The sequence below is a fragment of the Artemia sp. Qi Xiang Cuo genome, chromosome 1 (assembly GCF_049724085.1).
Source record: "Artemia sp. Qi Xiang Cuo chromosome 1, ASM4972408v1, whole genome shotgun sequence".
NCBI classification, from domain to species: Eukaryota; Metazoa; Arthropoda; class Branchiopoda; order Anostraca; family Artemiidae; genus Artemia; species Artemia sp. Qi Xiang Cuo.
In genome coordinates this window covers 75,616,278-75,640,640 of record NC_142794.1, presented here as the reverse complement: position 1 = coordinate 75,640,640, position 24,363 = coordinate 75,616,278, and the positions used below count along the sequence as shown (strand labels likewise).

The window sequence follows — 24,363 nt, the reverse complement described above, 5'->3', positions numbered from 1 at the left end:
TTGAAATTTCGTGGTTGATGAAATAGCGCTAGTGAGTACCAGGTGAATATTTGGAATATACTCCGAGCGATTAGACTCGGATTCATAACAGTAGGCCTTGCATATGTTTTTGCACGCCTTTACTCGGTTTTCACATATACCATTCGAAAATGGGTTATAGCCACTAGAAAATCGGTGATCAATCTTGTGCTTAGCACAGAAATCATCCACCACTTTAGAACGGTAATTTGCATGTTTATCCGTGAGCAATATATCAAATAACCCAAAATAAGAAATATTTTTTTCATTTAAAAACTTCAAAATCGACTTTGCGGAAATATTCTTTACACTCTCAAGAACAACAAATTTCGTGAAATGTTCTACAGCTATTATTACATGATCAAACTCTTCATCCGTTTTCGGTAATGGTCCAGCAGTGTCCTTACTCCACATATGACCAACATGAGAAGGATCTTCACTCCGACCTAACGGTGGATGGGGGATTTCATGGAATTTATTTTTCCGGAGACACACATGACAATTTCTACAAACTATGTCTACTCTTTTTCCCATATTTTTGAAATTACAATAAGCCTGAAGATTTTGTAGTGTCTTTTGGCTACTTAAATGTGCACTTATTAGGGGATGTTCATGAGCTAATTTAATCGTAGTGTAAATCAACATTTCGGGGATCATTAGTTTTGGTGTTTGTGCACATTCTAGATCTCCATTCATACTGGATTTGCAGTATAATACACCATCATTCATGAACATTCCGTCGAGAAGATGTTTCAACCGTGGTATTTTCTCCAATTTTTTCCTTGTTTCTTCAACAAGAACTTCATCCCGAGGGGCATCAAAACCGTCCTGCGATGCATCAACCTCATCTCTCGAGACATTACAACCAGCTCCCTCTCCCTGGGTAGCCAAACCGCCCTGCGAGGCATCAGTACCATCTCGCAGTGCAACAAAACCCTCCCGTGAGGCATCAGGAACATCGCACGGGACATTAAAACCCGCTCCCTTTTCCTGGGTAGACAAACCGCCCTGCGAGGCATCAGTACCATCTCGCAGTGCAACAAAACCCTCCCGTGAGGCATCAGTACCATCGCTTGGGACATTAAAACCCGCTCCCTCTTCCTGGGTAGCCAAACCGCCCTGCGAGGCATCAGTACCATCTCGCAGTGCAACAAAACCATCCCGTGAGGCATCAGTACCATCCCACGGGACCTCAAAACCAGCTCCCTTTTCCTGGGTAGCCAAACCGCCCTGCGAGGCATCAGTACCATCTCGCAGTGCAACAAAACCATCCCGTGAGGCATCAGTACCATCCCACGGGACCTCAAAACCAGCTCCCTTTTCCTGGGTAGCTATGCAGACCTTTGACCTTTTTCCTTTCACCTCAAGATATTCAATTAAAGTTTTTAATGTGGCGTCTTCTCTTTGAAGTTTTCCCATATGTTTGAGGTCTAAACCTAAATAATTAATCGCTTTCAATTTTGCTGGTTCGGCAAAAAATTCTAACTCGTCATCCGTCATTGAAAAGGGTCTAGTATCCTCTACAATTTCTTTCGCTGGTCGAGGCAGTATGTCGGCAGCGTGTGTTTTCCCTGGTATATGGTGCCAGTGATACAAGGGACTGTCTAAGACTAGTGAAATTATATACAGCTTTGATGACCTATCCTTACACTTACGGGAAATGTAATTGCTTTACAGTCGATTAAAAAATGAACTTACCTTACCCCGATATAGTACTCAAAGTTTTTTATAGATTTTACCACTCCGAAGAGCTCACGTGACATGTTATCCATTTTACTAAATTCGCGCGAAAGAACTTTACTGAATGTGGAGACTAGCCTAAACCGTCCGGTGTCATCTTTCTGTAGAAGGAGACCGCCAAAAGCTTCACCGGATGTATCTACCGTAATCCAAAATGAAGCGTTCTCTGATAGATCAGGGAACGATAAAATACAGAATTTGGGTTGCTTATTTCCATTTTTAACGAGTCAAAACTCTCTTGTTCATCTTTTTCCCAAGACCATTTTGACTATTTTCTGAGTAGCTTCGTTAGTGGTGCCGATAATTTTGTGTAATTCAAATAGAAGGAGCGGTACCAATTTTTTAGCCCTAAGAAACTTCTAAGTTCCGCTATATCTCTGGGAGGTTGAAGGGCTATTATGGCGTCAAGTTTGTTCTTGAGCGGCGCAATGCCCGCCGCTGGAGTCACTTCACGTCCTAATAGTTCCAGACGCTCAGTGAAGAATTGGCATTTATTCCTTCCCAGTTTAACATTATTTTGCAAAAGCCTTTCAAACACTTTTTCAAGGTCTGCCAAATGTTCATTATCGTCACCCCTATTCGCAACACAAATATCATCAATGTATAATGTCACAATATTTCCAAAAGTTTCGGTATCAAATAAAATGCTAGCCCACTGACAAAAGGCTCGAGGGGAGATATTTGACCCTTGTGGACACTTCGTAAAAGTTTACATTTTTCCTTCTGGTGAGTTAAATGCAAAATATTTTTGTGAATCTTTATATAATTCGACATTATAATACGCATGCTTCATGTCCAAAATGGAGTATTTATTTTTGGTGCTTAATTTCTGAAGGACATTTTTGATAAGAGGCATAGGCCACGCTGGATCTTTGATCATTTTATTAATACCTCTGATGTCCCAAATTATTGCCGAGTTATCCAAATTCCATTTGTGTTTTGGAGCAATCTCACCATTTTTCGCCTTTCCAATTAGGAAAACGGGGCTACAAAATTCACTCCGTCCAGGTCTGATGACGCCAGCCTTTAATAGCGCAGCGATATGCTTTTGTAGGACGTCTTGCATGGCAAGTGGTAAATTGAATGATTTTGGTTGTGGAGGTGGAACATTTGGATCAATTACAACTTTGTATTTAAACAGGTCATTCTTTCCTATGTCATTACTATGGCGCGAAAAAATTTGTTTATTTTTAACTAGAAGGCTGCACAGTTTACCTTTCAGTAAAGGCTTACCAGTGATATGATCTTGTTGGAAACCGTTATTAAGAGTATCATCATCCCATTCCTCCTTTTTTGACGAACTTATCTCGGTTTCTATTTTTATATCTGCCGTAGCGGCCTCAATCAAGTCATTAGAAATTTCTTCAAACTCTCCTACAATCGTCCGGCGAGACAGTTTCATTACCGTGTCCTTGTCATTAAAGATAGCCACCAAACTAGTATTACGAGTGACCACGTGTACTGAACATTTCAAATTGTCTACTAAATCATCTGAAGGGTAGAATAAAACTGTAGAACTGTTTGCAACGTCATTACTATCTCTAGATCTAAAATTTAATTGGATAATTTTCATAGTTCCGAGGCCAACTGAAACGGCTTTTGGTAATACAACACTACCTGTACAATACGACTGATAATTGCAGGGGTTATTCTGTTTAGCTGATAACCCAAATATAATGGTATTTGTATGGAGGTTAATTGTAGAATTCAGAGGATGCAAAATGTCCCATCCAAAAATTACCTCATAATCCACATTAGGAAAAATACAAAACTCCCAATCTAAGCTCTTCTGTCGGTTCTTGTCGGAAACACAAAGCGGAAGCATGACTTTCCCAGTAATTGGCAGTGACTCGGACCCTAGTGGTTTTATACGAGCTAACGTTGGCATACAATTCTGTCGAAATTTAGGGGAGATTCGGTTAAACAGTCTTTCGCTAATTATCGACTTATGACAACCTGAATCTAAAAATGCCGAACACTATATCACCTAGCTTGATCTTGTGGAGCATTGGGAACTGAATGTTATTATTTAGCTTGGCAGGTAACCCAAGATAGCATAGAACTTCTTGGTGTCCCCCCCCCCGCCGGGGCTTGTATTGTTTGCTTTTGCTAGTTAAAACATAACTGTCATCTACTAGTATTTGCTCTTTTGGTTTTTATTTAACGTTTAACTTATTATTAGGAATATTTTGGGGTATAATTTTACTACCAACCATTTCCTCCAGTTTTGGTCGGTTCACTCGTTTCCCGGAGTAGCACTTCTACGAGTATTCGCTCTTTCGCAATGGGCTCAAGTATGTCCATATTCCTTACATAAATAGCACTGTATATTTTCATGACGCGTATCCCTCTTTTCATACGACCTATTATCCCAACAATTAACCACTGGGTGCCCTGGTTTTCCGCATGATACGCATTTTTGATAGTATTGTGCTCGAGTATGTCCATATTCCTTACAAAAATAGAACTGTATATTTTCATGACGCGTATCCCTCTTTTCATACGAACTATTATCCCAACAATTAACCGCTGGTTGACCTGGTTTTCCGCATGATCCGCATTCTTGATAGCATTCCATAACGCTGTGTCTCCTCCCGCAAGTAAGACACTCTTTTCTTCTCTCATCAGAATAACTATCCCTACTATGCCCACTATCGTAACTTACCCGACCACGAACACTTCCTCTCCCACGGCCTTGAAAACCTTCATCTTTGAGTCCGAATTTCACCCTCGTCAGAGCAGAAAGATATTCGTCAGAAGAAGACGACGTCTCTCCTTCCCCCACTATCTGTTCTATTTGTTCATATTGTTTTGCAACCTTGTACGCATCCTCTAAACAAAAAATTTCCGCGCTATGCTCTAACAAATAGCGTTTGTAGGACGGTCTGATCCCCTCCTTGAATGCGTTAAGAGCAAGTCTTCCAGGGACTAAACCGTCCTCACTGGCTTCTAAGGACACCCTACATGACCCTTCTAAGTTTTGCATCCTTCTATAGAACAGATATACCGTTTCATCCTTAAATTGAATCGCGCCTACAAACTCTGCAACCATTTTGCCTACTGTTTTGCCTGGGACATATACTACAAGCAATCCACGTTTTAAACTTGACAAATTTATAATCCTAGGTTCCAGATTAATAAAAAAGGGGCGAAATAACCCTTGGTCCAACCGCGACACGGTCTGTAAGGCTATTTAATCAGATCAATTTAACAACAATTGAAATTTTTGTAACTGCGGAACAAACTCATTTATTTTTCCGCTTTCTGGTTTTGTGAGTGGCGTTATTACTGAAAGAGGGTCAATTAGTGATTCTATTACTTGGGACTGTTGAGGCTGTTCTATTGGAGGATTAATTGGGGTGGTGCTCAGGGGAGTTGGAGGGTTTGTTGGGACCCATATCTTGATCTTTTGAAGGTAATCATAAAGTTCATCTTGATCGAAACCAGGATCATTTGGGTCAAATAAAAGAGGTGGAAATATGCCATTTCCCCTCCACTGTTTTACAAAATCAAAAGCAACCTTTTTGTTATATCCAGTTTCCGCCGGATCGAGAATAGGAATAAAAACTGACATATTGAGATTAAAATTTGAAAAGCAGTTATTCTAAAAATTTAAATATTTGTTTTAAACACCGTTCTTTAATTACGGACGCTAAATTTTGGGCAATAACTGCATTGACTAACTTGTTTAGCAGTTGTTCAACTTAAACAGACACGTTTGTGGTAATTTATTCCACAATGGGGACAAGGATTTGTACAGGGCTCAAATTCAGAAAAAAAAACATAAATACTATTAAGACTCTATAAAAAATCTTAAGATTCCAGAAAGGGACCTGGGTCCATACGTTCCTCCTCAACGGCAGGCTTGTCTCCAAATATTTATTAAGATAACACCAGCTTTATTAAGTTGTCAAGCATATACTGTTACGACTAATTATGCAATTAAATTTTCGAAAGTATTTGACTTAATGGGGAGAAACCACAGTTTATTTATTTTTTAGGATTATTTTTATATGTAATAGGTAGCGTTCTTTTCGATTGTAGCTCCCTGTTGGTTCTGTCTTAAACATTTGTAGTTGTCTGTTTTGTGTGCTAAATAAAATCTTGAATCATGTACGCCCCAAACAAAATTAATGAACGAGCTTAACAACTGTCGTTTTTAGTAAATGTGCTCTCAATTACGTAAAAAGCACAAGCTTGGTCTGGTTAGCTTACGGTCATTTTTTTTAAAACCTAAATATTTACTATTAATGCGCATTAAGATTAGGAAGCATTTAAACCAAATCAATGGCTTAAAGAGAATCACGATTTCATTTTTTGACATTATTCACAAATGTAATGAAAGGTCATATTAAAGGTGGAGGGAGTTAGACACCCCTTCTTTCCTCATATTATCCCAAATTTGCCCCGAAAGGAGCTGACTGCTCATTCTTCTTAATGTCTTTTATATTAATATATAGGGACTTAATACTATTGTAATGAACATTTTACCACTCCCGGCAATTGCCCATAAGACCAGTGTGGTGTCTCTTAATCAAAAGTGGAAAACCAGCAGGAGAGGGAGAACAGTTGCCATAGCAACAGAAGGGACAAATATAATAAATTTGAATTTCAAGGAGGCAAATTAACACTAAGAACACACCCCAGTCCGATACATATATGGAATAGCTAAATTGGACTATCGTTGTTTTTGCAATGATTTTTTTTTGCGATGGAGGGAGTACTTCTTCCTTACCCAGATTAGACCTCCGGTCGTCAGGATAACATCTTTAGGACACTAATAAATATACTCCAGCTTGATTACCTAACTTTGAGATATCAAACATTAAAGCCTTTTAGGAAATGATAACTTAAATCCTAAATAATATTAACAATGTTAAAGAGGAACTCAAACCAATGTGCCTATGGAAATACTACACATAACAATCCTCTTTTTCTTAATATTTTTCAGAAATGCCAACCTGCCAACCAAAGTCAAGACATACCTGTGCCACTATCAATCATGGCTTGTCTTTTGGCCGCACATTCCTCGATTTTCAGTTTGGGCCAGCCAGATGCAGTCGCTTTTACCATACCTCCCATTTTTTCAACCTCATCAATGATCTGATTCGCTTTGACATATACCTCCTCTGTCAAAGCTTCCATCATGTAAGATCCTGCCCATGGGTCAATGACCTAAAACATTTACATTATTTCTAAGATTTTCGAGTCTTGAATAGTAAGAATGAAAGGCATATTGATACTAAAAATGAGAAACTTAAAATTTTTTATTTTTACATTAATTCTAAATTTTCTAGAGCTTTTTAAATAATCCCAAATTGCAGAAAGTTCTGTTTTCTTTTCTCAAATATCGCTTTCTATTTTCGTTAGTTAGCAACACAATCATCATTTCATACAATATACTATAAAACAGTAGTTCTCAACCTTTTTTTATCCTATATCCTCAAACTTTAGTAGTATATCATTTATTTGGTGCATACCTTCTTCAAGAAAACTAAAAAAAGGAAAAAGAACTTTTTCATTTCTCCCCTATACACACTTTGAATAATCGATTATCATAAGATTTGAAATAAACATGTTGAATTAAAACCTTTATACCTCCTAGGCAACATAGCATTAATATTATAACCGATTTAACCTAGGTCAGATCTGCTTATTCAAGATCAAATAACTTTCTTTTTCGAGTAAAAATAATAAAAGCAATAACATAAAAATAAGGCACTAAAACATAACCTTACCTTAGGAATACCTGTCTCTTCCTGAAGAATGATCTGAGTGTTTCTCGCCAATCTTGCTGAGAATCTAGACGGCAAAGCTAGAGCTTCGTCAAATGAATTAGTATGTAGTGACTGAGTGCCACCGAAAATAGCAGCCATGGCTTCAATTGTCGTTCTCATTATATTATTATATGGATCTTGCTCAGTGAGTGACCATCCAGATGTTTGACAGTGAGTACGGAGAAGCAATGACTTTGCATTCTTTGGGTTAAAATGATGCTTCACACGATCTGCCCAGAGTCGCCGTGCTGCACGAAGTTTCGCTATCTCCTGTTGAATATTAGGCAGAATTAAACACAGAACGGCTCAAGTATTAAAACTGGAATTTTCGAAAACTACTAGAAATGAATCTAAGTCTACAAGGAGGGAATGAAAGACGAAATAACAACTTCTTCAGCTAATAGGCCCAACTGACGGATCAGTTACATTTGAAACACATCAATGTTAGCCAGCATGTACAAACACATCATTATTTTATTTTTATTTCCAATGTTCTTATTATTTTCTAAATGAAAATATTCAATCTTACAGAATTTTCAAAAACAGTATGTTTTAAGTTTTTTACTGTTCACAAAAGGTATATAAAATAACCAGAACAAATTGTATGTTAGGCAGATAGTATATTAAGATCAGATTAAGATTGGCGTCATTAAACCCAGTGAAATCAAAGAACAAATACTTAGCGCTTATTATTACCTGATTGAGAGTAAACATAGTTTCGACAAACGAATCTTAAATTGAAGCTTTTTCAAACACATGAAAAGCGTATCCTGAGGTTGAACTAACAGTATATCTATGAAGTCATTTTTTATTTGCGGTTATACTGTATGTTCACAGGCTTCTAAAAAGGACTAATAAGCGAGTTTCATTTTTCGACTTAGAAAATGTGAATTTGACAAGGAGGTCAGAAAAACAAGCAGTTTTTCAATTTGAGCTTTTCCGCAAAAACAAAGTAAAAACCTTCAGCATGAAAATCTCAGTCGTCCAATTTGTTACAAACTAATTAATAAAGATAAATGGATATACTAATTTGAAAACACTCCAGCAATTGCTTATATCATTGATTTTATGAAACTTTCCAAATCAATTCTTGTACCTACGGAAGAACCATGGTTATTGATAACCCTAGGACCTCAGCATCCTAACCAATTTGTCTTTCCCTTATATGAAAGCAAACGGGATGAGGCCCTTCGGGTTTTCTCACTTCCTTTTTCTAGATCTCGTAATTGTTCTTTAATTTCTTATACGTTCTGTGTACTTTATCCACGTTTTGAGTTTAGGTTCAGAATAGCAGGGACGCAAGTCACACGAAAGAAATAAAAAAAACAATAACAGTAAAAAAAATATTTATATACCAATTTGTGAGGACCGGAGGAAAATTATCTTCCCTCGCACCCACGCGCGAAGTACAGGGTTGCCACCTGTAGCCCGAAAGTGCTATTTTAGCATTATTTTATTATGTGTAGCACTGTAGCACGTGCTCAAGGTTGCGATAGCACAAAAGTGCTATTTTAGCACTATTACAGCCAATTTTCTAACTATAACACCGAAAATCACTGCGTAGCACATAAATTTGGGCAGCTGTAGCACTTTAGACACTAACCGTGGTGGCAGCCCTGGTTCTGAGTCATCTTCCTCTCCCCCACCCCGACGAAATTTTCCCAGGAAATTCAACTTAATCTCACATTTGTGAGTCAAAAACAAAGTAGGCTTACTAAAACATAATTCCAGAAATACTCAACCACGAAAAAAAAACATCTCCCCCCCTTTCACCTCTCGCCGTTAATCGAATTATGTATCTAAATGCACTCAGATCTAATATTTGCTCAAATTATGGCTAATAAATAACTCAGGTCTAATATTGAGTTTTTATCCACAATCACTACTTTATTCACAAATATATTGCCCAATATCTGTGTCTTGACCAACGAAAAAAATTGTTAGGCGTGGGGGCTCAAATCCACGACCCGGTGATTAAGAATCTTAGCGATCACATATTCTAGTGATTTAGCTAGCAGAGCTTGGTTGGTTAACTCAAACTGTTCGGTGTATTTACACAAAAAACTAAGCTGGTTTACTATAAATGGACTTTTTTTTTTACTTTAATGGCAAAGCCAAATATTTTTAATGACTTTATCGGCAAAAATCGAAGATTTCGGCTTTCCCAGAGGGGAAAATTCTTCGTCCGACCCTGCCCATCGTAGCTTTTCAATGAGTGAAATACAATTTGGGCAAACATAAAACAATACCATAGTAGGCTTAGACTTACCATATAAAAATTCATCCCAATACCAAAAAAGAAGGAGAGCCTCGGAGCAAAGCTGTCAACATCCAAACCAGCCTCAAGTCCAGTTCTTATATATTCTAAGCCATCAGCAATTGTGAAAGCCAATTCAATCGTAGCAGTTGCTCCAGCTTCTTGCATATGATAGCCAGATACACTTATCGAATTGAACTTTGGCATGTTTTTGGATATATGACTGAAGATGTCACCGATGATGCGCATGGAGGGCTCTGGAGGATAAATGTAAGTATTCCGAACCATGAACTCTTTGAGAATGTCATTTTGGATTGTTCCTGATAGCTGCTCCGGTTTAACACCCTATTAAAGAAAACATTTACTATTTTACAATGGCATTCCAATGAAAGAGATTATTAACTTAATAGACAGTTTATTCTTTTTCTAAATTTTTCAAAAAACGCCAAAACCTGGCATGGACATAAATTATTTTCTTTACTAGTATGCTTTTAAATGCTGATATGATATCAACCAATAAGAATCACACAAAGAACATAACATCCTGAACAAGACATATTTCTTATTTTTTGTCTATGTAAGATTCATGTAAAAAAAAAGAAGAATTAATTATTGGAAGAGCGAGAAACTTCTTGGACAGAATGTTCTAGCTTATTTCAACTATTTGTACCAAACAAAATGATGCATTACAACCGGTTTCCGGAAGTCCGTTAATGTGTTCCAAATAGCTCTCTGGGAGGCCTTCACTTACCAGCCACATTTAAGAAAACTGTCAATTCTGTTATTCCCAAATAATTAATTCTGGGTAACCATTTCGGTAAAATGAGTAACCATTACAGAATAAAAGATCTTTAATCTAATATAATTCAGGACTACATGATTTTATGAATAAATTTTTCGAAATCTGTCGACTAAAGAAGTAACTACGTCTCTTTACACAGAAGGAGGGTGGTTTGACAAGAAATCAAATAACAATCATTGTGGCTGATAGAAACTGGGACAACCTATAGACCGAAAATCAGGAATAAAGCAAGTTCCTCTGAGTTCTCCATTTTCAAAATAAATTGAACGATGAAATCAAACGCAGTTGAATGCAACAAAAGGTCGTTCAGAGAATCATACCCATATTCCCAAACGGACAAAATATCATCAAGAAACTAGAACAAGAAACAGTATTTCAAGGAAAAATTGTTCAAAGCAGAATTCTCCATAAAATCTGTTTAGACATTAACCAAGTAGGGAGATAAAACGGTTCCCGTCAATAAACAAATAATTTGAAGAGAAAAATTTGTTCCTGATCCCGAAGTAAAAGCGAAATTTGTTGCAAAGGCAAACAAGGCTCATTGTAGTATAAATTTCTGAAGTATTAAAGTATTCCTGATCCCGAAGTAAAAGCGAAATTTGTTGCAAAGGCAAACAAGGCTCATTGTAGTATAAATTTCTAAAGTATTAAAATCTGACCACTAAAAATTGCCTCTAATTTTCTTTGTAAGGCTTGTTCCCATTTATCGACATCACAGGAAGCGTATATGGAAATTGCATCAAAACTGGGTAAGACAATATTTCCAGTAACACTTTGATTTTCTTATTTAGTTTTTTATATAACATTTCTGTGTCCTTAAGTGGCTAAAAAATGGTGACCAAAAACTTCACTAGTCTTGTAGCTAGAGAACTACAACATGCAAGGATAGGACGCAACACAGTATCTTTTTGATGAATTCTGGGAAGGCCGAAAGATTCTGGAGCAAAGCAATCTTTGGTGTAAAATTTTCTGAACATTTGAGGGATAATTAGAGTAGTATATTTTAAAGTTTCCAGTTCCTTTCTCAATTGGTATGTGTAGTTATCTGTGAGTTCAGTTTTTATTTCTTTTTAAGTGTTTTTATCCAGCAAAAGCGCATGAGCTTTTTTTATCATAATCTACTGTCTCCATAATCAAAAGTGAATTTCCTTTATCTGCCCTTTAAATGATTGTTTTTTGGTCTTTTCAAATCATGGATGATTTTAATTTCTGGTATCAACTGAGTCAAAAGCGACAAAAAAGGTTTAAATTTGATGATACTCTTAAGGATTTCCTCTCTTAGTAGGTTTGGGCATTCAACGTGCCCACGAGAGCCCAGAATACCCGACTCCTCACTAGTAATAAATTACGAGACATTTACATGTGTCTGATCCATGTGAAATTTATATTCAACATCTAGGAAGAAGTTTTCCTGACTGTTGAAATTTTCAAATTCCTGTTTGTAAAATCATTTTGATGGGTGAGTATTTACTAATTACAAATACAGTCGGATAGACTGTTGTGAAATGTTAAGAATTTGATTGGAATCCAAGACGGATAAACCATGATAAAGGAAGTATTTGATATCAAAGATTTTATCACTAAGAATGTATTTTGTACCTAACGTCTCTTATATTATGTGTCAAAGTATTGAAACTCATTTTCTGGATAAACAGCCTTCAGACTATGTGCCCAAGTGTAGATTGAATCACAGATAATAAGAAAGGATTAGTTTCCTTTTGCGACAAGGTAGAAAATTACTTAAAAATTAGATTTGCATGTTTTAAAATTAAGTCATATGGTCTCCAGACTTCATTGAACACCCCGCACTATCTCCTACATACAGAATAAAAACTTTAGAGTCAAACCTGTTCCTCAGCAGCAGCAATGAAAAACGCCATAACTGGTATAACAGCTCCATTCATGGTCATGGAGACAGACATTTTGTCCAAAGGAATTCCGTCAAACAGTTGTTTCATATCTTCGATAGAATCAATTGCAACTCCAGCCATGCCAACATCTCCAAAGACGCGAGGGTTGTCTGAATCATAGCTAGAGAAACATTAGAAACATCAATACATAGTCAATAAGAAATATCAAAATATCAAAAAGAGATATTAATTCATAATTCAAACGTTATAAGAAAAGATGAAAAAAAGTGCAAAAGGATTTATTTCGGGACTTCCTTTAGGTGTAATAAGATTCTGGAATTGATATTTTTTTTTAATTTGTACTTTAATAGAAGATATACACATTAACAAAACAAAACCATTTTACACTAATCGCTATCCTCTAAGTTTTAGAGTCTAAATCACCTGTAATCTCAAAATTTCAATATACCCCAAATTTCGGCTTTCCCCTTCCGCAGTTATATGCATATATTATTTATAAAATTATTAAGTTAGTACTAATATTTATCGAATTAAAAAAAAGAGAAACAAATAAGAAACCAATCAGAAGTATACCTTTTTTGGAGGCATGCTGCATATTGACGAGGCTCTGTCCAAGTGTCACAAGTTACAAATTATAAAGGGCTATGTCCCTCAAAATCGCCATAGCAATAGGATAAAATTATTCAAGGTTGAGCTGGCCATATAAGGCATATACTGTACAAAAGAAAAGCCATATGAAGATAAATTAAAATAGCATCACTTGGTTTGTATGTTATTCTACGGTCTGCACTACCACCGAAATAAAAATATTGAGTTGCACGGGCTGAACAAATTCAAACTCAAAGTCATTGGGAAAGGCACACCTGACATAGAGAATTCCATAACATTTTTTTGCCACAACTATGACAGACGACAACCACAGCACATCCAAGTAAGAGTTTTGATTCTTTTTTAAAATATCGCTTAAGCAAATTTCAAACGGTTTCTTTTAATTTCGTCTTAAATATAAATATTCGTGACGAGCCTTGTTTTAATGGCCAAAAAGCGCCAGTCAGGAATATCCAATGGAAATAAGAGCCATCTTAAAAGGCTGGCTAGTTAAAATGGCAGCAAATATCGATTGAAAAAACATATTATTTGAATTATTTTGTAAGTTTTTAAACTAAACATACAATGAATTTAAATGAATTTAAACAAAATTATTCAATAAATCACAAACATAATTAGTTAAATAGAGTGAAATGATTTAAATTTGGTACTAAAAGCCCTAATCAAGAACACTTTCCACTAACAGGCTGAAGTAGGGACGCCAATTGAGGGGGAAGAGGGACAATTGTCAGCCCTATATTCATTGACACCCTTTGCTTAGACTGGCTATCTAAGTTGGACTAATTCTTCTCTTACGCGTTTTTGCTTGTTCCTGCTAGCTGCAATCATACGATGGGAAGCTGAGCCAGCTACACACCAACACGTGAATAACGCCCTAAGGGCATGATTTTATGAAATTGGGAAGCTTTGCTTTACATAAAAATATCTCAAAATGTTATTGAACTATAATATTACGAAATTTTACGAAATATTATGTGATATGTCGTTTTAGCCAAATAAGAGACTTTGCTTATTTAAAGGTTTTGTTCAGTTTTCTGCATGTCGCACGCTGCAATCCCTTGAAAAGAGAAATAATTTCATTAGTTTCATGACTCTACACTCTATAATTTCATTAGTTTCATGACTCTACGCTCGCCGTATTGCAGGAACTAGGCCATATTTTGAATAGACACGCAAATAAAAACACAAAAAAAAATATAAAATCCAACAAACAAAAAAAAAATGCTAGTCATTGTAAAATGACAGTTGATCCTTAGTGCAAAAGAATACACATAGAAGGAATTTTCTGACAGCAAAACACTATATAAAGCTAAATATATAAGTTCCAAATAATGTCATACATTTTTTTTTCTACAGCATTAAAAAGACTCTTTTGGGAAACATGTCTCTTAAGTTATTTTAGAAGCTATTAAAAATTAATACGAAAGGATTGCACAAAAAGAAGTAAAACAAATACAATTCAAGAGGGAAAAATTCTTGTATTTGACAGGGAAACAGCAACAACAACAAAAAAATCTTTGGATATTTCCCTGGATATGTCACTTATGCAGACGAAATAATATAATGTACCAGCAACCAGTAGCCAAAAAAGTATTTTTATCTTAGAATAAAGAGAGTCTGACTTAACGTCTGCTGAAATTTACGAAGTGTACAGAATTGTAATATCCACACGAAAGAGATTTTGAAAATTCGCAATTTCTAACATAAAACATGGCCATCTAGTTTTTAATTGGTCAAAAATGTACGTCATCGGTGAACAACCTACCAAAACTTATAGATTGTTGATAACGTTGCGTTTTACTAAAAAACTTACTCTTTTAATCGTAGGTAGCACGCTGATAAGACAGTCCCAATGAAAAGACAGAAAGCAAGAAACATATACAAACTACCTTAGCAATAATTTGCTTAATAAATTGTCTTCTTTTTCTCTAAGATTTAGAAGGCTAATTCGATTGGTCTAGATCCCAGCTTGTGCTACCATGTAAAATATATTGTGTTGGTGTAAAAAATGTTTTATCACGTTTGTGCTAGCGTAAAATATAATAATAATAACTTGCAAAAGTCGATAACATGCTCTAACAGAGCCGAATTTGCTTCTTACGTCAAGTAACGAAAAAAACAAACAAATCACGAACACACACAAAGAAGAACAAAAATACAAACAAACCTTAAACACTAATTCAAAAGAAATGTTTCATAGACGAAGTGATCTTCATAAAAATGTAATCAACTTAATTTAAAAAAATTAACATCGGGGTGAGTTATATTATCATAATTCTGAGATGGTAGTAAAACATATATTTCTAAACTATAGACTTACCCGCAATGTGTTGCTAGGTCAAAAGCAACACTTAAACCTTGCTGTCCAGCTTTGATATTCTCTTTATAGAACTTGTTACTTTCCTCAACTGTACTGAAACCAGAATACTGACGAATGGTCCAGGGTCGTTGTGCATACATAGTTGGGTAAGGACCTCTCGTGTAAGGGAATTTGCCAGGGAGCTCAGCCCTAATCCTGAGAAATTCGATAAGACTATAGTAAAATTACCTTAAAATGGGTAAAATTCTTTTTGTTACCATTTTTTGAAAACCGTCCTTAATCCTTAAAACTTAGATTTGAATTACATGCCCTAAACATTTGAAACGTCAGCCTCAAGTCATTAATCATCAATTTAGAATTACCGAATATTTTAAATTACTTTCACTACTAAACTAAGTTCAACAAAACGAACTGGGATACCTATTGGTATCTCAGCAGCTTTGCTTTTAAATAAAAACTACGATAATACTATCACATTCATGGGACTGATAAATCTCTTTAAAAGAAGGCTACACTCCTCATTAGGACATAATATACAGACAATAGGACAGCACTTTCACTTAATACATTACACTTAAAAGTCCTTCAAAATGCCTTCTTCGCAGTTAGTGAACTCAGTGACATATACCCCTTAAATATATAGCATAAATATACTTTTACACAAAGGGAGGGGTAGAGTAGAAAGAAGAATCCATCAAAAATTAACCAATCGGACTGTCAACCACAAAAATAGAAAAGTGTGGCCTCACAACATAGTGTTTAGGATTTAGCACCCTTTCTAGCCCAAAAAAAACCTCTTCTCCTTCTCTCCCCTTTCCCCTAAGAGTTGGTCTCGAACCTCTGAAAATCATTGCACAGTTTTTTATTTGAATTTTAGCTACTAGCATGTTCGCAAAACATTTTGCTTTAAAATCGTATTAGTACATTATGAAAAGGATGAGAAGTACTCGTTATAAACCATTACTGGATACCAAAAAATACTGGTTATAAACCATTCTTACGAGTGGAGGCACACTGCTTACTTGGTAAGGTTCCAATGTAAGTCATTCATCCGTTAAACTCTTGAAACATTTTTTTGCGTTAGCCCCAATTTTCATTATGGATTATGATAGCCAAGGACCAGGTTAACCAAGACAAATTTTTTATCACCGTAGTGGACTCTCCATGAAAGAGTCACTTCTAATGCGTGATAATTTACCTTCTTTTGACGTAATATAGCACTTTCCTGGGAGCTCCATTCCTTACTTGTGATTCTTAAGGCACAGAAAAAGGCAAATGAGGCAAACTAGAAGTGGATTTGTCAGGAAAACTGCAGTTTTGGCAATCGAGAATATTTTTTTGCTGAGACGACACCTAACAAACTTAACCTGAAAAGGCCAAGGTGTGCAGCATAAAAGTATGAAATTTTTCTCTTGTTTTTTTTTTCATATCGTTGCTTCGCCGTTATACAACTATATGTGCGCGTTACAAATGAACAGTCAAATTAAGAACAAAACTGGGAGAAAAGAACTACTGAATCACTTTAAATGGTATTTGGCTTACAGATATTTTGATGTCCTAATGCAGAAGCGGAGTTACTTGAATCAACTGAGATACTTTGTCAATAATGAAGAATTCCAAAATGCTGATACAAAGCGGCGGAAGTCTTTGATGTGAAAATTTATGAAGAGTTTTTGGTATACAAGGAAAGTTTTTGGTATACGATTGACCTTCATAAACAATCACGACTTTTTCTAAACAATCCTTTAGAAACCCCCTCCCCCCCTCCCCCACACACACATAAACAAACAGCAGATTTTTGTATGCACGCATGCACAGCCATACAATTCGTTTAACTCAGTGAAAACTGCAGCTGACTAAGAGCATAGTATTTTTGATTTTTCAAGTTCAAATCCCCAACGAAAAGTGACGACTAACTAGAAGCATTTACGTCTTTTCATCCTACTGGTTGTGTTTGATGATGTATTTAAGAAACTTCTGCAAATTAACCATGTATTGAAAAACTTACTTTTGTAAAAGCAGCACTAATAAATACTTTAAAAAAACGTTTTACAAATGGACTAAAAAGGAGAAAATGATTTTTTCTTAGTTCTAAAGAATACTTTTCACATACATACTTTAAAATTTCTGAAGAATTTGAATGTTGTGAACGCTTTAACTCAAACTTGAAAAAATTTCTAAAAATTTAAGCGTGGTGCGCATCTAACTATTTATCGTACAAGCATAATTTTATAAATGCCGTGGATGACAAAACTACAGTTCTTTTTAAGTAAAATGTGCATCACGTTTAAATTTTTAGGAAATTTTTACAAAGTTGAGTAAAAAAGTTCACAACATTCAAAATATTTAGAAAATTTTAAAGTATGTATATCAAAAGCATTCTTTAGAATCAAAACATTTAGTTTCCCCTTTTTAGTTCATTTGTAAAACGTGGTCTTTTTAAAGTTTTTTTTTACAAAGTATTTATTCTACTCTTTTTGGTCTTAAATTGTGCCTACTTAGTTCTTCAATACACACTATATTAAAACCACGAGACATAAAACCATTTCATATAAGAAACATTTACAGAAAATATAAAAAGAAAAGCATTATGTGGATCTGGGCACGATATTTAACCTTTTATCAAGTTGAACTGAGACGACCCTAAAATCGCAAGGAAGACAATTCTCCAAAATACTGATTGACATTCCGTTAGTTAATCTTCGTATATTCTAGCATTTACAGACCACTACACTTAAAAGGAGGACAAAGAATCTTTTCCTTTTAATTTTTATTAATCTCTACTAGGCTTGGGCGTACGTAGCTTCTTGTTTAGGGGGGGGCAGCCTTACTTACCCTTCTGAACAAATTTCCGGATATCCATTGATTAGAAAACACTGTCAAACTAGTTAAACACTTAAGCTGCTTCTTTTCATTAAATTTATTGTATATAACACGACGTAGTAATGTGTACAGGATTAGTGCAATGGTTAGCTGCTAAAGAGTTAAAATTGCCCAATTTTACGTGCTAAGCAGCGATTTTCGGTGCTACAGTAAAAACAGAGTTTGTGGGTGTCGCGGTACGATATCAATATCGAAACCGATGTTTCAACATTTCTGTTTATTTCCAGCTTTTTCAACCATCTACCTTTTATCAACTGCTTTTTCAGCCATCTACCTTTTTTCAACTGCTTTTTCAACCGCCTGCTTTTTCAGTCATACCTAGTGTGCATTTGAAGTTCTAGGGGGGCAGCGGCCCCCCTCTGCCTCCCCCCGCCGTACACCCATGCTAGTAGGACATTTGACTTGTGAATGCTAAATCTGAAATTTACTTCTCCTTTCTCAAATCTTGATTCCTGTTATGAAACCACACAGATACATCCAATGGCAAGGTAAGGGCCTTTTTCCAGGGGGAATATTGGAAGCCTGCAAAAAAACTTTAAACAAGTTTTTCAGCGAGAAAAATATCATGTGTTTCCCAGAGTATTACCCAATTCTGCATGCTTTGCACACTTTTCGTCATCTAAGATTTCAGTGAAGCTCCCTTTACTCTCCCTTGTAGGCACCCATGGTAGAAACTGCAGAGCAAATCTTTAATGTACACGTCTTACAGTAGTCTAACATCAAAACTATAAAACATATTACCCTTCAATGTCCTTATGAGTGTAAAGTGGTTTAATAACTATATTTTCATTTGTGTACCATAGAAGTTCGTGTTCTGGCTCTTTGCCTTTCAGCTGTTTCTTTGCCATTGAAACCCATTGTTCATCTAATGGGACACCAGTAATACACCGTAAGTGTGACTTGCAAAGGGACAACCTCTAGAAAGAAACAATAAAGGTTGGATACATATCAAAAACCTATATACATACATTTCTTTCAACTATTGATAATTTCTCTACAAACACCTCTTGCACTATCAACCTGTTAATTCAACAGAAATCTAAGCTCTTGCTTTAGAACATAAGACGGACTGCACATCCTCACCCATCCCCTATATTAATTATTTTTCCAGACAATGGACTTGACAATCTATCAGTTTCACCTCCTCTTACAAAAAACAGAAAAAAAAGCTTTGATCCATGTTTATGATTTTGGAGGAAAAAAGGACTGTTAATACTGCGTAAGTGATCCTTTCAGAAGGGTTTTATGACATACAGTATATAAAAAAAAAAAAATCAAAAATAAGAAGAACAATAGGGAATTCTCTTCACAAGATTGTGGAATTCTAATTTGAATGAATATTTCGGCCCTATGTCCAAGGTCCATCCTCAGTAAAACATAATTATATAAAAGAAAAGAGATTTACAACAGCGTATGACCATTAAAACTAAAATGAAAATTTTGCAAACAGTCCCAGCATCCTTACTTCAGCGAAGTTCAACCAGGACTGATAAATAAAGTGAGGTGAAACAAGGTAATTCATTGAAATGAAAGAAGAATAACTAAAAACACGTTTTTATAGCTAATATTGCCTTTTTAGCAGCTAATCTCAAAGGTCTTTTTGTAACTGGTTCTGTGTTAGTGTCTACTGTTTTTTTTTAATATTTTGCAAAATCGCTTTTATATACTAAGTGTTCTATATACAAATTTAACTTTTTATTTACAGTAAAAGCCGAGAAAAGAATAAAAGCTACATTTATCCTCGGTTAATGTGTTTGAGGAAGAAGTACCACCATATTATATAGCATTTGGAGCTGAGGATGCAGTATAGACACCAGCTTTACAGACACAATACTTACTGCAGAAGCTTACAATATCTAGAAAATTGTCTGCTCTTACCCATACTTTTATTCTTTTTTTTTTTAAGAACACACATTTATTTATTCCTTTATGCTGAAAATCTGTTTGCCAGCTGACATATTTTTTTTTAAATTACCACCATACAAATTTTGCTGAAATACCTTCACTTACTTTCAAAGATTAAAACATTTGAAGTATATTATGAATTAAGACTTTCGCTTGGCAACTCTTTTGCCAAACTATGAAAATATCCTCAACACTGAAAGCCTTTCATAGTCAAGCTCTCTCTCTCTAGGTAAACACAGATTAGGATCAGTTGCTGAGTATCAGTGAAAGGTAAGAATGAAAAGCTTTCAGTTGAACAACTGTATTTCCTGCAAAGCACTGTTTCACTTGTCACCAAACCCCAGTGCTCTAACCATGAGTTTTGCACGCGATAAAAATTGTGTGGTTATACCTTCACTCCCCACTTCAGGCAGAATATTCTGTTAACAATATGAAGCTGCATATGTACAATGTTTCAAAAACAAAATTCAACGAGCAAAGCCTACAGCTTGATTTGGATCCACTTACTCCAATACAGCTATCTTTGAACAATATTCTAAACTCAGTCCTTATTATCCAGCGCATTATCGACATCTTTGCCTCATAGCAATCCGAGTAGGTAAAACTCCGTCTAGAATTTAAGCCCTAAAGTCTTCGGTTTAATTTTTCACTGAACGTAAGAGTATCAAGAAGAAGCTTCTTCTGGGAACAGATGAATCGAACTAGTTAATCATAACACTTACTTGGGTCTCTCCATCGGATCCTCAACAAGGCAAATTTGACGAAGTTTGATAGCTTACGTCAAACGACATCTTGGACCTTCCAGTATAAAAAAGCCAAGACCGATAAGCTATGTTTATAAATTTTTACAAGAAAGCTAAATTCCAGAAGCAACCTTATCAAAAAGCCTTTCAATTTGGTAGCTTTCCCGTAATACTAAATTCTTATAACATTTCCAAATTTGGAAAAGCAAAAATACTGCTCCTCTTTCTTCTGTTTTGCAAAATATACTCAATATTATCCCCCATGTTACCAGTATGTATACAGAACTGCTTTTTATGCAATCTTCTAAGTTTTGGAAATAGGGAAGGAGTAGAGAAAACATATTCAAAATACCACCTTGTACGACCATTTAGACACTAGATCCCATCCTGAAATTTACATTTACCTAGACTAGCTCAAATATGCTATGCTACTTTTCAAGATAGTAAAAGGCAGTTCATCTAGAACTACACCCAAATGTAATAGGGAATCTACAGTCAGCAGAAAATGCAAGTATTTACTAACAAATGATAAGCCCTGTGATTTACTTCTAGAAAGAAAGATAAACACAGCTAATGTATTGTTTTCCATAATTAGGTAGTTGAATTGTTATTTGAATTATTATTTGATTACATATTTGGCCATTTAATTGTAATGAACTACTAAGAAACCATTAACATGAAAATAACATTTAGAAAAAAGCAGGATAGAGGTTTGATTTGTCACATTTCCAAGGGTATTTTTGTGCTTAAAAATCTACAATTATTATTTTACGATAAAGTTTAGTAGAGTACTGTTGATCACTTATTTCAACAGAAAAACAAGCAGGTTCACAATGCCTGGCTTTCAAAGGTAAGCCATTCTTAGTCTCCAGTACTATACCAGTGGCTCTTTTTTGAAGTGATTGAATTATCTTTACTAGCGTCGTTAATTTTTTTTTTTTTGGTTATTGTGAGTTGTGTGTGTTTTTTCCTTTTGGTTATCTTTTTTTGTTTGATAGGGTTTCAAATATTTAATGAGAATAATAAAATAAGAGTTATAACGGCATAAAATGTTCCAAATTGTTAAATATGTCAGTATTTAAAAGAAAATAAAGAGTGTAAAGACAAAGATTAAGTAAGTTATAATCGTAAAATGGGTAACAAAATGTATAATCCAAAAAACTGAGCATCGTGGTTTTGCAAAAAGTGATAAATGAGAAGTTACCAAAATATTTTAAACATTCAAATCGTTAAACAAATGAATTTTCAAAAGAATTATGTAAAAAAAAGAGCAGTAAAACATAAATTTTGAATTACATCTGAAACCTCATTTAGTGCATAGTTTCCTAGCTTAAGATGCTGCAAACAAACCAAAAGGGTGTCTTGAAACCAGACATTCACTTTAGGATATTAGAAAATTTGATTTTTTGTGGAAAGGACTGGGGTTATTATGATTTCCATTCTAATGAATTACAAACAATGGTTTTACCCCAAACCACCCAGAGAGACTACTAAAAAATATTTCAGGCAATCAATATACTTCTATGACCTGATTTCGTTTAAGATAACCTCCTGAAAGCTCTATCAATGTAGCAGTATTGGAATGTCATTTCCAGACAAGCCTCTTTATATAGCTTTTAGCTGAACTTTTACCTCAAGTTTGGAGACCCACAGTCAGGGGCGGATCCATGATTTTTTTTGGGGGGGGGGGCAAAATAGGTTGATCTGATTAAAAAATTTAGGGGGCACAAGATAGGTTGATCCGATAAACTTGCGTTAGGAGCAAGTTTAATTAACGCCAACTTGAGCTAACTAAGTAAATTACACTACTTTAGACTACGCTCGGGGGTGGGGGAGGCACCCCCTCCCCCCTGGATCCGCCACTACCCACAGTCAGGAAAAACAGCAATTATAATGCTCTTGTCACTCATGAACAAAGCTTTTAATGTGTTGCCAGTCCTTCTTTCCTTTTTGTTCCTTTTTTTTTATCAACATAGCATGTTTATAGATTTGTTTAATTTTTTTTGAAAGTCCACACAATAGTATTGATTTAGTACGTGCATTGTGTGTCTCCATGCGACCCCCCCCCACAACTTCATATATATTGTCATGTTGCACCTCATTTGAATCATGATGGTCAGCTGTATTACGAAATAAAATCAAAACGCAGGTTTTAGCAAAAAAAAAACTAACACAATCAAAAATATCTGCCATAATTGATAATGCTAAGCGATTCTACATAGCAAAAATTGCAACTTTATTCATAAGATTTTACGAGTAATACTAGACATTATTATAAGGGTACGCCAGAAACCTTAACAAGCAATTTGTGGCATTTGTTATGGCAAGAAAAATAGTAATTATTATAGCAATCAGTGGACTTTATTAGAGAAAACAAAAATCATTTTGGGATAGTTCTTAAATACCCTCTTTTAACTCCTTTTTTTTATGATCAGTCAGGGATGGTCTGGGATACTCTTAAGCAATCAAATGACTGTTTTAAACCATATCATGGTATAAATATGTGTTTTTACACATACCCTTTTTTAACTCCTTGTTTATGATTGGTCAGGGATGGTGTGGGATATTCTTAAGCAATCAAATGACTGTTTTAAACCATATCACGGTATAAATATGTGTTTTTACACATCTGAATTAGAGAATTAATTAGTTCTTTGGCCTGTGCGGTTTGAGTGCTTAAAGCAAGCTCTAAACTAACGCCCAAGCCCCTCCACCCCCGACTTCATAAGTATACGAATATTGTGTACCTGAGCCCTGCCAATCACCAAATTTCAGATGAATGAAGAGCTCTGGGGCATAAGATATGCTATTCAGTCTCTGACCTGTTAAGACCAACTTGTTCTTTCAAAAGGATAAAATTCCAGTTTTGAACAAGTGTTGAAAAAGGATTATATCCGGAATCAATTAGAGTCTTTAGCTAATTCAGTGACTGTTATTTCGTAACATTTTGCTGTGGGTTAAAGTGACCTTGATTCAGGATATTCATTTAGATTTTGGATAATTCTTACATCCAACACCCAATTATGAATGGTGGCTGGTGTTTAACCCCCCTGCCTCCGTGGTGACGTAAAAATCGAGTGAATACCTGTTTTGATTTATACATTAGCTGGCTGGCGCTGGACTTTTTGAATATTTATTTGGAATAATTTGTTTGGCCTCACGTTGGCTTTTAAACAGTTTGATCTTGCTCTTACGAAGTTCAAGGATTATCCCCTCTGGCCAGTTCTACTTTCCTTAGGGTAATACCCTGTACTTGGACAGCCCCTACTTTCACAAGTCCTTTATTCATAACTTAGTGCCTTTTCTACTTTCCTTAGGGTAATATCCTGTACATGGACAGTACCTACTCTCAGTTTTATGTTTTGATTAAAATGTATTTTCTACAAACAAGGACACTTGGTTCTTATTCTTTTATATGCATATAATGCTGTAGTTAAT

At 35.4% G+C, this 24,363-nt stretch overlaps 1 protein-coding gene across 1 annotated transcript in view; it reads right to left on the bottom strand.

Annotated features, from left to right (window-relative positions):
* Positions 1-24,363, bottom strand: part of LOC148956733 (methylmalonyl-CoA mutase, mitochondrial-like) — a 56,100-nt gene that overhangs the window by 15,101 nt on the left and 16,636 nt on the right. Inside the window, exons 2-7 of the mRNA XM_089087071.1 lie at positions 19,019-19,194; positions 15,395-15,589; positions 12,442-12,625; positions 9,805-10,137; positions 7,497-7,805; positions 6,744-6,933 (exon numbers count right to left, since the gene is read on the bottom strand). Coding sequence (XP_088943197.1) covers positions 6,744-6,933; positions 7,497-7,805; positions 9,805-10,137; positions 12,442-12,625; positions 15,395-15,589; positions 19,019-19,194 — 1,387 coding nt within the window. The remainder of the gene's footprint in view (positions 1-6,743; positions 6,934-7,496; positions 7,806-9,804; positions 10,138-12,441; positions 12,626-15,394; positions 15,590-19,018; positions 19,195-24,363) is intronic.